General features: G+C 45.3%; 1 protein-coding gene across 1 annotated transcript in view; it reads right to left on the reverse strand.

The window, feature by feature from the left end:
• ppm1h (protein phosphatase, Mg2+/Mn2+ dependent, 1H) overlaps window positions 1-14,791 on the reverse strand; it is a 223,091-nt gene that overhangs the window by 63,397 nt on the left and 144,903 nt on the right. The window contains exon 5 of the mRNA XM_059977530.1: window positions 12,007-12,091. Coding sequence (XP_059833513.1) covers window positions 12,007-12,091 — 85 coding nt within the window. The remainder of the gene's footprint in view (window positions 1-12,006; window positions 12,092-14,791) is intronic.

Below are 14,791 nucleotides of genomic sequence, written 5' to 3' on the forward strand. Positions count from 1 at the left end.
ACAAGGAGAATGAAACCTAGTGATTCTGTAACACCTGACTGAGGAGCCGAGCTGAGAATTTGGAGTGAGTGTGCTGCCACCTAGCTTCAGCCCTTTATTCCTGAAGTTTCGAATGAGCATGTTTAAAATCACTCCCTCGACACTTGATCGTACAGCAGAGTCTCTGTTCTGCCAGGAAATTCAGAACTCTTTTCCAACTGACACTCACCTTTGCAACTCTGAAGAAATGTCCTCAACAAGGTTGGTGCTATTCCACGTGCAATGGTCCTTTATTGCAGCATCACAGGGAACTCTGCACCACAATCTTCTGTCAGCTGTTCCAAGAGGACCACAACCTTGTAGCAGTTTGGAGGCTTGCACGCTTCAATGACCCAGAGAGCTATGCTGGCTGCAGTCTTGTGCCTTTGTTCTTGGTAGGGTCATCCATGCCAAACAGGTCAAAGGGTAGAGGCCAGATTAAAAGTGGTCCAATGGTCCTTCAGGTTTGGGGGGGGGGGGGGGGGTTCAGCTCACGGTGAACAAACCCTGACTGGTCAAACAAGTATGTTGTGGAAACAGCAATAAAGAATCCTTCTACATCTGTGCATGACAGAATTGAGGATCCTGAGCCACACAACAGAGAAGATAGCCAAGGACAGACAGAGATGGAGGACCTTCATTGCTGACCTAAGCATCAGCAGCGTATTGGGCAGTAAATTATTTCCATCGGAAGAAGGATGAGTCCTAAAGTGCTGATATTCCTAAACTGTCAGATTTATCATACCTCCCCACAGCAAAACGAATCAATTCTCCTCTCCCACCTCCACAACCCCCGCCTGCAGGGCACACTGTGTACCTCACCTCAGATTCCTGGATCAATGGAGTCTCTTCTGGGGACCAATAACTTCGTTGGGCAGGTTTGCTAGAGCTGTTTGGGAGGACTGAAACGAATTTGGGAGGGGGATGGGAATGGAGTGTTTAGGCTGAGGATGGGCAGATGGTTCACAGATAGAGGGAGTGTATAGTGAGACTGCTAGCAAAGACAGGCTGATAAGAGGGCAAAAATGCACTCAACAGGAGAAGTTGCAATGTAACGGGGCCAAAATTGAAAAGGGTGATGAATATAGGGCTGAAGGCGTTTTATTTGAAACACACACAGTATACAGAATAAGGTAGAAGAACTTGGAGCACAGTTACAGATTAGCATATATGACATTGTGAGCAATCGAATCGTGGCTGAAAGAAGATTATAGCTGGGAGCTTAACATTTAAGGATAAACATTGTATGAAAAGGACAGGCAGGTAGGCAGAGGGAATCAGGTAGCTCTGTTGGTAAAAAAAAAAGGAAATCAAATCTTTAGAAAGAGGATTGGAAGGTGTAGAATCATTGTGGTTAGAGCTAAGAAAGTGCGAAGGTAAAACGCATTAATAAGAGCTCCGAACAGAAGCAAAGATGCTGTCTACAAATTACAAGGGGAAATAGAAAATGCCTATCAAAAGGGCAATGTTACAACAGTCATGGGGGATTTCAATGTGCAGGGAAAATCAAGTTGTTCCTGGATCCCAAGAGGGGGTATTTGTAGAATACTTTCGGGGAGGGGGTGGTGGTGTTAATCACAACCGCAATATAGATGAAAAGTTAACTATGTCACTTATAAGTGGCTAATACACTCAATTTCGTTTCTAAAAGGGTTTATTTAACAAATTTAATATTAAACACACAGCGCATATTTTCCTTGCATGAACATAGTGATAAGTCAATTATAACATTTATAAATCAATAGCATCATAACATTTTAAGTAACATTTGGATATTAAACACACAGTGCATATTTTCCTCATATGAACATATAAAATCATTGCAACACACCAATATCGCTGAATCAGTCAGAGCCCTGGGCGTGTTTCCATGCAACAAGACGGTCCCATTGAGGGATGATGGGAGACAGCAATGTCCAGTCTATTCCACAATTTAGTTTTTGTTGCATTCATTGCAGAAAACCCCACTTCGCAGAGAAATGGAAGCAACGTTTTCAGTGCTTTCGTGGCTATCTCAGGATATTCAGCCTTGACTATGATTCAGAACGCTGGCAGAGATGTTATGTCAAACATACTTTTCAGCCCACCTTCATTTACTAGCTCAAGGAGTTGATCTTCTTCCTGCGCTGACATGGATGATTCACCGGGAACATTCACAAATGGGTCAAGGACCCATTCCATTGCACATCTTGGGTCATTTGCGGTTGGGGAGTAACGTTTGAATTCTGTCGACAGCGAAGATAGGTGATTGCGCACCAGCTGTGAGAAGAACGGTGCAGCCTCAGTCTCTCCCAAAATCCCAGCTAATGTTGGGAACATGTCAAATATGCTCCCGTCCACTTGCCGTCCCCACAGTTCCAGTTTGGCTTTCAAAGCAGACACTTTATCTGCCAATTTGAAGACAGTTGTCATTCTCCCCTGAAGTGACAAATTGAGTTCATTGAGCAGGTTGAAGATGTCACACAGATAAGCGAGTTTTGCTTTCCACTCCTCATCACTGAAGTGTGCTGCCAGTGGTGACTTTTTTCCTGAAAGAAATCTCTGTAGTGGCTCTTTTAGCTCAAAAACCCTGGCCAGGGCTCTCCCCCTCGATAGCCACCTGACTTCAGTGTGTAAGAGAACGTGTTTGTGCTCTGCATCCATTTCCTCGCAAAGCTGCTCAAACAGACGTGAGTTAAGGGCTTTGGCTTTGATGTGATTGATAACTTCAACATCGTCACTCAATACGCTGTTAAGATCAGGTGACATTTTTTGGCTAGCCAGCATTTCCCTGTGTATGATACAGTGTGTAGACTGGCATTCAGGAGCAACCTCTTTGACTTGGATAGTGAAACCAGACAGCTGTCCAGTCATACCTGCAGCTCCACTTGTGCATATTCCAATACAGAATGACCAGTCCAGTTTGTCTGACATGTAGTCATTCAAAGACTTGAATAGTTCTGCCCCAGTTGTGTTAGTTGGCAGCCGCAGTGCACACAACATATCCTCGTGCACATCGTCTTGAAATATATATGGCATGTAAACCTGCAGTATTGCCTTGTTGTCAACATTGGTAGACGTTGACCTGGCATACCATGGTGACTCATTAAGCCATTCCAACAGCTGTGCTTTGATGTCCTCCGCCATGTCATCGATTCTCCTTGAAACTGTAGTAGCTGAAAGAGAAACCTGTGTCATCTTGTTAGCTGCAACTTCTCCCAACAGTTCACGGCACATGTCCTTGGCAGCAGGCAGAATCAATTCTTCACCAACAGTGAAAGGCTTCTTAGCCTTAGCAATACGGCTAGCCCCTAAGTACGACGCTCTCAGAGCAACAGCATTTGTGGAGATGGTGGCTCTCAGCACTTGCTTCTGTCCCGCTTGCTCACGTTTTTTCTGCTCAAAAAACTCAGTGGGTTTGTCTTTAAGTGCAGGGTGCTTGGACTCAAGGAGCTGAAGCAGTTTTGAGGGCTTCATTGCCTCATTTGACAGCTTGTCTCCACATATCACACACAGAGATCTTGGAGTGTGTGAGTCACCGGTTGCATTAAAGCCATACGTACGACTCGTTGTATTTTCTGTTGAAGGAAGCTTTCCTTTTTTTTTGCAGTCTTGGCCTCAGCTGTTTCTGCCTTATCATCATCATTAGGTCTTTTATGTCCCCCACCAGCCCTTCCAAAGAAACTCTCAAGCAAGATTTGTTTTTTACTCATTGAGTAGTTGTAGGTTAATGACCGACTGGTGACCTCGCGTGCATTCAAGTTCAACAGTGGGTGTGATAGGGAATGTGGAAAGGTGCAGCTGACTCATATCGTATCATATCGCATTCCCCTAGCAGCAAGGGGAATCAGCCATTCTGGACTGAGTGTTGTGCAATGAACCAAAATTGATTAGATCTTAAGGTATAGGGACCCTTAGGAGTAATTCACCCTGCAATTTGAGAGGAAGAAGCTAAAGTCAGATGTATCAGTAAATCAGTTGAGAAAAGGGAATTACAGAGGCTTGAGAGAGGAGCTGGCCAAAGTTGATTGGAAGGGGACGCAAGCAGGGATGATGGCAGAGCAGCAACAGCTGGAGTTCCTCAGAGCAATTCAGAAGGCACAAGATAGATACCATAAGACCCCAAGATCCTAGGAGCAGAATTAGGCCATTTGGCTCATCATGTCTGCTAAGCCATTTCATCATGGCTGACTAATTGACAGTTGAGTAAGTTTGGTATGGGTCCCCAAATCCCAAGAACTTTCTACAGGAACACAATTGAGAATATCCTGACTGGCTGCATCACTGCCTGGTATGGGAACTGCACCTCCCTTACCACAGGATTCTGCAGAGACCGGTACAGACAGCCCAGCACATCTGCAGTTGTGAACTTCTCATGATTCAGGACATTTACAAGGTCAGGTGTGTAAAAATGGCCCATAGGGTCATTGGGCCATCCCAATGATCCCAACCACAAACTGTTCCAGCTGCTACCATCTGGGAAGCGGTGCTGCAGCATAAAAGCCAGGACCAAACTGCTTTTTCCACCAGGCCATCAGACTGATGAACTCATGCTGTTGAGTGTATTCTATATTACATTGACTGTTCTATTTATTATAAATTACTATGATTGCACATTGCACATTTAGATGGAGACGTAACTTAAAAGATTTTTACTCTCATGTATGTGAAGGATGCAAGAAGTAAAGTCAATTCAATTCCATTTTCCTTTCTCAGACCAATCTGCTGCCTTCACCCCATATCCCTTCATGCTCTAACTAATCAAGAATCTATCAACCTCTGGCTTAAATATACCCAATGGCTTGCCCTCCACAGCTGCCTGTAGCAATGAATTCCACAGATTCACCACCCTGGCTAAAGAAATTCCTTCTCATCTCCATTTTAACAGGAAGTCCCTCTGTACTGAGGCAGTGAACTCTAGTCTTATTCTACCCACCATAGGAAAATTCCTCTCCACATCCGCTCTGTTGAGGCCTTTCACCATTCAATAGGTTTCAATGAGGTCACCCCTCATTCTTCTGAATTCTAGCGAATACAAACCCAGAGCCATCAAATATTCCTTCTCTGACAAGCCGTTGAATCCCAGTTATTTTTGTGAACCTCTTGTGAACACTTTTCAGTGTCAGCACATTCTTTTGTAGATAAGGGGCCCAAAACCGCTCACGGTACTCCAAGTGAGGCCTCACCAGTGCCTTATAAAGTCTCAACTTTACTTCCTTGTTTTATATTCTAGTTCTCTCAAACTGAACACTAACATCGCATTTGTCTTCCTCACTACAGGCTCAACCTGTAGATTAACCTTTAGGGAATCCCAAGTTCCTCAGTACCTCTGATTTTTCAATTTTCTCTCCGCTTAGAAAATAGTTTACACTTTTATTTCTTCTACCAAAGTTCATAACCATACACTTCCTGTCACTGTATTCTATCTGCCATTTCTTTGCAGTTTCTCCTAATCTGTCTAATTCCTTCTGTCGCCTCTCTACTTCCTCAAAACTGCCTATCCTACTGCCCTTTGTATTGTCTGTAAACTTGGCCACAAAGCCATCAATTCTATCATCCAAATCATTCACATATAACATAATAAGAAGCAGTCCCACCGCAGACCCCTGTGGGACACTACCAGCCAAGCAGAAAAGGCTTCCTTTATACCCACTCTTTGCCTCCTGCCCATCAGTCACTGTTTTATCCATGCTAGTAACTTTCCTGTAATACCATGTGCATACCTTAGGGGTCTGTGTTGGGACCACTTCTTTTTACGTTAAGTAGCCTCATGTACAACACCTTGTCAAAGGCCTTCTGAAGCAGGCGGTGCAGCACGGCAGCAGCGGCCTTTCGGACCTGGTGTTACTTTACTTTAATTTTGAGACACAATTTTGATTAGGACACATAGATAACAGAGCGACTATCTACCATCGCCAGATACGGCTACAATACAGAGATTGCCCAAAAACAAACCTTCATGAAGATCTGCTGGTTAAATTACGCGACCTCGGCTTGCTGAGGGGATCAGGGCTACAGTCCTCAGAATCACCTGATGCTGGAGGCCATTGGTGGGGACATAGTAAGCGATGTGCAAGGAAGTGGAAGCGAAGCAAGCGGGCAGGGGTCCGTGCCAGGCAAAAAGCAAACCCTAGCCAGCCAGCTCTTCCATCCATTCTGCTCTTCAATGTCCACTTCCTGGACAATAAATTGGACTACATCCAACTCCAATGAAATACTCGGCAGCAGTACAGAGTCTGCTGTGCGTATGTTTTCACAGAGATGTGGCTCACTGACGGAATCCCGGACCCTGCCGTTCAGCTGGACGGGCTTGCCTTGTTTCGAGCGGACAGGGACGCAGCTCTTTCTGTTAAGATTCGCGGTGGTGGCTTGTGTGTTTATATCAATACAGAATGGTGCAAGAACTCTGTGCTGGTTTCCAGATACTGCTCATCGTTAGTGGAGTCTGTGACTGTTCAATGCAGACCGTTTTACTTACCACGGGAATTCACCACTGTCCTCGTAGTCGGTGTCTACATTCCCCCCAGCGCCAATGCTAAGGAGGCGCTCTGTGAACTGTACGGGGCTATTAGTGAACTGCAGAACGCACACGCTGATGAACTGTTTATTGTCGCTGGAGATTTTAACCACATGACCCTTAAGTCAGTGCTCCCCAAATTCCATCAGTATGTGGACTTTGCGACGAGGGGAGAGAACGTGTTGGACCTTGTTTACACAAACATCCCCCACGCATACCGGTGGAGTCCTGCCCCTACCTCGGTTACTCAGACCACATCTCTGTTATGCTAATCCCAGCATACAGACAACTCGTCAGGTGCTCCAGACCAGTTCAGAAGCAGGTGAAAACCTGGCCAGCAGGAGCCATCTCTGCTCTTCAAGACTGCTTTGAGCACACTGACTGGCACATGTTCAGGGAGGCTGCAACTGATGGCGACTCTACCAACTTAGAGGAGTGCACGGCATCAGTGACCAGCTACGCCAGCAAGCGCATCGACGATGTCACTGTGGCCATCGCTACACGCGCTAACCAGAAGCCATGGATGACTGCGGAAGTGCGTGCGCTGCTGAGGACCCGTGACTCCGCCTTCAGAGCAGGTGACAAGGCAGCTCTAACAACAGCAAGGGCCAAACTGTCCGGGGCCATCAGAGGGGCAAAGTGTGCACATGCCCAGTGAATCCACAGTCACTTCCAGGATAGCGGCGACACGCGGCGCATGTGGAAGAGCATCCAGGACATCATCAACTACAGGACGACATCACCTGACTGTGCGGGTGATGCCTCCCTCCCAGGTGTGTTGAGCAACTTCTATGCTTGTTCTGAGGTGGAAAATGACGTGGTGGCGAGGAAGTCCTACAAATGACCAGGTGCTGTGTCTCATCATGGCCGAAGTGAGAAGAACCCTGTACAGGGTTAACCCACGGAAGGCTGCTGGAGCAGACTTTATTTCTTGAAGAGTGCTTAGAGGACATGCAGACCGGCTAGCAGATCTTCAACACCTCCCTGAGCAGCACCATCGTTCCAACGTGCTTCAAGGCTGCACCGTCCCTGTGCCAAAGAAGTCTTCAGTGTCCTGCCTCAATGACTACCGTCCCGATGCACTTACATCCATCATCATGAAGTGTTTCGAGAGGCTCGTCATGAGGCATATCAAGACCCTGCTGCTCCCATCACTGGACCCCCTGGAGTTTGCGTACCATCTCAAATATTCAACAGACGATGCCATTGCCATTACCCTCCACCTGGCTCTAACCCACCTGGACAAAAAAGACACGTATGTTCGGATGCTGTTCATAGACTTCAGTTCAGCATTCAACACAATCATCCCTCAGAAACTGATTGGAAAGCTGAGCCTACTGGGCCTGAACACCTCCCTCTGCAACTGGATCCTAGACTTCCTGACTGGGAGACCTCAGTCAGTCCGGATCGGAGGCAGCATCTCCGACACCATCACACTGAGCACGGGGGCTCCCCAGGGTTGTGTGCTCAGTCCACTGCTGTTCACTCTGCTGACCCACGACTGTGCTGCAACACACAGCTCGAACCATATCATCAAGTTCGCTGATGACACGACCGTGGTGGGTCTCATCAGCAAGAACGATGAGTCAGCTTACAGAGACGAGCTGCAGTGGCTAATGGACTGGTGCAGAGCCAACAACCTGTCTCTTAAATGTGAACAAAACAAAAGAGATGGTTGTTGACTTCAGGAGGGCACGAAGTGTCCACTGCCTGTTGAACTTCGATGGCTCCTCAGTAGAGATCGTAAGGAGCACCAAATTTTTTGGTGTTCACCTAGTGGAGAATCTCACCTGGTCCCTCAACATCAGTTATATCGCAAAGAAAGCCCAGCAGCGTCTCTACTTTCTGCGAAGGCTGAGGGAAGTCCATCTCCCACCCTCCATCCTCATCACATTCTACATGGGTTGTATTGAAAGCATCCTGAGCAGCTGCATCACTGCCTGGTTTGGAAATTGCACCATGTGGGATCGCAAGACCCTGCAGCGGATAGTGACGTCGGCTGAGAAGATTATCAGGGTTTCTCTTCCCACCATTACGGACATTTACACCACATGGTGCTTCCGCAAAGCAAACAGCATTATGAAGGACCCCACACACCCCTCATACAAACTCTTCTCCCTCCTGCTGTCTGGGAAAAGGCACTGAAGCATTCGGGCTCTCATGACCAGACTATGTAACAGTTTTTTTCCCCCAAGCCATCGGACTCCTCAATACCCAGAGCCTGGACTGACACCAATTTACTGCCCTCTACTGTGCCTATTGTCTTGTTTATTATTTATTGTAATGCCTGCACTGTTTTGTGCACTTTATGCAGTCCTGGGTAGGTCTGTAGTCTAGTGTAGTTTTTTAATGTGTTTTTTTACGTAGTTCAGTCTAGTTTTTGTACTGTTTCATGTAGCACCATGGTCCTGAAAAACATTGTCTCACTTTTACTGTGTACTGTACCAGCTGTTATGGTCAAAATGACAATAAAAAGTGACTAGAATTGAAGATCCAAATACACAACATCAATCAATTTTCCTTTGTCTATCTTGCTTGTTACTTCTTCAAAGAATTCCAACAGATGTCAGGCAAGAGTTTTCCTTGAGGACTATGGCCTATTTTATCTGGTGCCCCCAAGTGCCCTGAAATCACATCCTTAACAATGAGCTCCAACATCTTCCCAACCAGTGAGGTCAGTCTGAATGACCTGTAGTTTTCTTTCTTCTGCCTTTCTCTCTTCTTGAAGAGTAGAGTGCAATTCGCAGTTCTCCATTCCTACGGAACCATGCTAGAATTAATCGATTCTCGAAAGATCATAACTAATGCCTCCACAATCTCTACAGCCACCTCTTTCAGAACCCTGGGGTGTAACCTATTGAGTCCAGGTGACTTATCTACCTTCAGAATTTTCAGCTTCCAAGAACCTTCTCCCTAGTAATGGCAACTTCACTCACTTCTGCCCCCTGACACTCTGAAACATCTGGCATACTGCTAGTGTCTTCCACAGTGAAGAATGAAGCAAAATACTTACTGAGTTCTTCTGTCATTTCATTCTCCAGCATCATTTTCTGGTGGTCCAATATCTACTCTCACCTCTCATTTATACTTTATGTATCTGAAGCAACTTTTGGTATCCTGTTTAATTTGGCATCCTCTTTAATGATTTTCCATTAAAGGACAGGACCTCCAGGGCCGTGATCTCAGGATTGCTACTTGTACCACATATTAGTGAGGCCAGAAGTAGGAAAATTATGCAGTTCAACACATGGCTAAGGAATTGGTGTAGGAGGTTGGGTATAAATTTTTGGATCAATATCCCAGGGCTCTGCAGTTTTAGATGTGGCAGAGTGGAAGGGATTAAAGGAAGAGGGGTGGTTTTACTAGTCAGGGAAAATGTCACGGCAGTGCTCCATCAAGACAGACTGGAGAACTCGTATATTGAGGCATTATGGGTGGAATTGAGAAAGTAAAAAGGTATGACCACATTCCGAGGGATTGAGAGGAACAAATTTGTAGAGAGATCGCAGACTGTTGCAAGAAACACAAGATTGTTACAGTAGGTGATTTTAACTTTCCACATATTGACTGAGACTCCCATACTGACAAAGGACTAGTTGGGATAAAGTTTGTCAAATGTGTTCAGGAAGGTTTCCTTAATTAGAGCATAGAAGTCCCTATGAGGGAGTGTGCACCACTAGATCTGCTAAAAGTCTCTGGCTATCCACTTAATCTATGCCTCTTAGCATCTTGTACAGCTCTATCAATTCACCTCTCATCATCCTTCACTCTAAAGAGAAAAGGCTTAGCTTGCTCATCCTTTCCTCATAGGATATGCTCTCTAATTCAGGCAGCATTCTGGTAAATCTCCACTGCATCCTCTCTAAAGCTTCCACATCCTTCCTATAATAAGGAAACCAGAATTGAACACAATATTCCCAGTGTGATCTAGCCTGGGTACTATAGAGCTACAACATTACCTCACAGTTGATCATTCTGATCCGATTCTGATCAAGTTCAATTAACACTTAACCATACATGGATACAGCCAAACAAGACAGTGTTCCTCTAGGGTCAAGTTGCAAAGCATACACGTGCATTCATAATAGCAAGAAAGAGAAAAAAAAGCACAGTTACACATGGAAACACATTTTTAGTCCAAGACCTGAAGTGACAAATCCTGCAAATTGATGGTTCTTGGCAGACCAGCCTGTCATTCAACCAATCGAAAACTGGAGGGCAGCATCAATGGGAGAGGCCACCCCCAACCGAGCACGGACACCATGCTACGCCACCTCCAGTGTCTCCTCACCTGAACTGCAGCAACAAGCAAACCTGGGACTTGAGGCCTAGTCCTCACTACAACCAAATCTACACTGCTGCCTCGCTGCCCGACTCACCATCAAACAAGGGAAATAGGCCTGCGGCAATCAACGTCCAACAGGGTCTTGCGATCGCAAGAGGAACGTCCAGGCAGTCACTCATGGCTTCACTGCATGCCACCTTCTCAGAGCAACTCCAGTGCCTTTGAGTAGCAGGCAGTAGTACAGTCTGCATCCAGGTCAGATCCTCTGAACCCAATCCGCCTCCTCCAGACTGCCAGCCAGACTCTCCCCCTGTAGCCCACCAGCTGGACTCTCCTCCTGTGGCCTGCCTCCTCTCCTCTGAACTGCTGGCCGGTTCCTATGACGATCTGGTCTGACACTCTGAACAACCAGCAGCTCACTGACGAGGTAGACCTGCTGTGCCTGTAGTTATTAGAGTCCAATATAGTCTTACAATCATAAAAAAACAAATTTAACAAAGAAAGGTCTCGACTCAATCCCCAGACAAACAAAGGGCAACAAACTACACCTTGTTCACCACCGTATCACCTTTAAGGAATCATTCTAATTACTGTTACGAATCCTACCCTGCATTCTGTCTTCAAGTCCCACCTTCCAAAGTGAATAACTTCACACTTCTCCAGATTGAACTCCATCTGCAATTCTATTAGTTTGATTAATTTGCAATGACTTCACCTAGCTTAAAGTCTGGCCAGGCCCAGTCTCACTCCTTCCCCTCATGCCCATTCTGACGTTGACAGCTTGTAATATGGATCCTGTGTGTCTTGACCTGCAACCTCCCAGTTGATAGAATATCATGTCAGAAGGCGAATACACTGCATAAGGCACCCTTTCCATTTAAACTAATTAAAATGTCTTCTCTAAACTCAGACGCTGTCAATCACTGTGGACCTATGTCCTCGAGAAGCAGGTCTTTCCACGCTGAGATGAATGAGATGCAAAGAAGCATCAATATTGAAGCCCTTGTGTGGTACAATGTTAGCAGCCAATATAAAGGTAATTTATCAAAAGGTCCTTCAAATTATTAACAGTGAACATCCTTTATTACAACACGCCTGAAGTGATACACATCATCGAATTATTCTTTGGAGTTCTGTTACCCAGGCAACAGAAGTAACTAATTTGAAATAAAAGTAAGGGCCCCTAAGTACTTTAACCCTCTCTTACCAGGTACTGCAGCCGCTGTCTTTCAGTCTCTGGTGTAAACTCTGAGGACATTGGAATGATTTCCTTATTACGAATAATAATGGCCCTGAAATAGAATCAGAACAGTAAGGGAGAATTTAGTAAGTTCACTCGATGGATATATTGTAGTATGCTTAACAGCACATTAAAATCACGTTTAGTGAGTGTTGGTTGCTTATTCCCCTCCACAGATGCAGCCTGATCTGCTGAGTTTGTTTTATTTCAGAGATACAGCAGGGTAACAGACCCTTCCGGCCCAGTTACACCAATAAGACCAAGTCATTTACTAATCCTTGTGTCTTTGGAACATGGGAGGAAACTGGAGAGCCTACGCCTTCACAATGCGAATGCACAAACTCCCCACAGACAGTGGCGGCTGTGCACGCCGGTCGCTGGCACTGTGATAGTGTTACACTAAACCGCTGTGCTACCGGGCTGCCCTTCATATACCACAAAGTGTTTCTCAACATGGTTTTATAGTCTTGGCAAAATGACCAGATTGCTTCTCAAAGTTTTTCTCTATTTGTTAAAGCTGAAGGAATCCAGACAGCTAATCTTGAAAAACGATATTGCTACATTTTTTTCCTTGAGCCAGGTACACCAACGGTTCACCCCTCCTAACACTACCCATCCTCTTAATCCAAGTGTTTCTACTACCCAGCAAGATTTGGCCCAGGTGTAGAACATAAATGTAGTTGTCTCTTTATTAGATAACCCCTGTACCTAATAAAGTGGCCACGGAGCGTATGCCTGTGGCCTTCTGCTGCTGTAGCCCATCCACTTCCAGGTTCGACATGTTGTGTGTTCAGAGATGCTCTCATGCACATCGTGTGGTTATTTGAATTACTATCATCTTCCTGTCAGCTTGAACCAGTCAGACTATTCACCTCTGACCCCTCTCCTCAACAAGGCATTTTCGCCCACAGAACTGCTGCTCACTGGGTGTTATTTTTGGTTTTTCACACCATTCTCTATAAACTCTGGAGACTGTTGTGCATGAAAATCCCAAGAGATCAACAGTTTCTGAGATACTCTGGTCAAGATGACGCCAGTGTACAATGCTCCCTCAGTCGACACTTTCCAGATAGCTCACAAAAATATTCTTTTTACTTCTTTTGTGTGGCTAGGTATAGTTCAAATACCATCTATAAATTTGCTGATGATACAACCGTTGTTGGTAGAACCTCAGATGGAGATGAGAGGGCGTACAGGAGTGAGATACACCAGCTAGCTGAGTGGTGTCACAGCAACAACCTTGCACTCGATATCAGTAAGACGAAAGAGCTGATGTGGACTTCAGAAAGGGTTAGACAAGAGAACATGAATCAATCCTCAGAGGGATCAGATGTGGAGAGAGTGAGCAATTTCAAGTTGCTGGGTGTGAAGATCTCTGAGGATCTGATCTGGTCGCAACATATTGATGTAGTTATAAAGAAGGTAAGACAGTGGCTATATTTCATTAGGAGTTTGAAGAGATTTGGTTTGTTAACTAAAACACTCAAAAACTTCTATAGATGTACCATGGAGCATATTCTGACAGGCTGCATCTCTGTCTGGTATGGGGGTGGGGGGGGGGGGGGGGGTGAGGCTACTGCACAGGACCGAAAAGCTACAGAAAGTTATAAGATTAGTCAACTCCAACTTGGGTACTAGCCTCCATAGTACCCAGGACATCTTCAAGAAGCAGTGCCTCAGTAAGGCAACATCCTTTATTAAGGACCCCCATCACCCAGGGCATGCTCTCTTCTCACTGTTACCATCAGGTAGGAGATACAGAAGCCTGAAGGCACACAATCAGCAATTCAGGAACAGCTTCTTCCCCTCTGCTAAATGATTCTAAATGGACATTGAACCCATGAACTCTACCTCACTTTAAAAAAAAATATTTTGGCCTCTATGCAAAGAAACTTCGAGACGGAGCATGAGCCAATGTTCGACTCCATTTTGCCATTTCAAGTGTCCATTAAACGCCGATTAAAACATCGAGGCAGATTGAGACATTGAGGAAACGAGTGAGAGTTTTAACACCGATTGCCTCTGTTACTGAAGGATTCAGTGAGCGGCCTATCGCTGTTGCAGGCGGGTTGGCCTCTCTGCCTCGTGTGGTGTCACTCTCCTATGGTGAATATCAGTGATTTCGGAGGGTGGTATCCTAGTTCTGCATTTATGAATTAGACTACAGCATTTATGATCTGTGGACTTCTCAGACTTAATGGATTTTATATTGTGTTTTTTAAAAAAAAAGTCACCCATTCCTTTTCTGTTTTGTTGTGCGAGGGAAATGTGTTTGGTGGTTGATGTTCTGTTGAATTCTATTAGTTATTTATGTGGGGCAGGGGCTGTTCTTTGGGTAGTTGATGTCCCTCTTGTTTTGTGAGGGGGAGGGGGATTTTGGGGAACTGGTGATCGGGGTGGGTGGATTTAATGTTTGTCTTAGAACTGCATACTCTTTCTTGTTTTTGTGGCTACGTTGAACCTTTGAACTCAAACCTCCCCATCTGACACCAACAATCATTCCACGGTCAAAGTCACTGAGATCTCATTTCTTCCCCATTCTGATGTTTGGTCTGAACAACTGAACCTCTTGACCATGTCCGCATGCTTTTATGTATTGAGTTGCTGCCGCATGATTGGCTGATTAGGTATTTGTATTAATGATCAGCTGCACTGAATAAAGTGGCTACTAAGTGTAGTATGCATGTCAGTTGAAATAATTATTGAGATATTCATAGCTTTGTTGAAGAACATGTGAGATATTACCAAGTAG

Source organism: Hypanus sabinus, chromosome 8, assembly GCF_030144855.1.
Source record: "Hypanus sabinus isolate sHypSab1 chromosome 8, sHypSab1.hap1, whole genome shotgun sequence".
Lineage (NCBI taxonomy): Eukaryota > Metazoa > Chordata > Chondrichthyes > Myliobatiformes > Dasyatidae > Hypanus > Hypanus sabinus.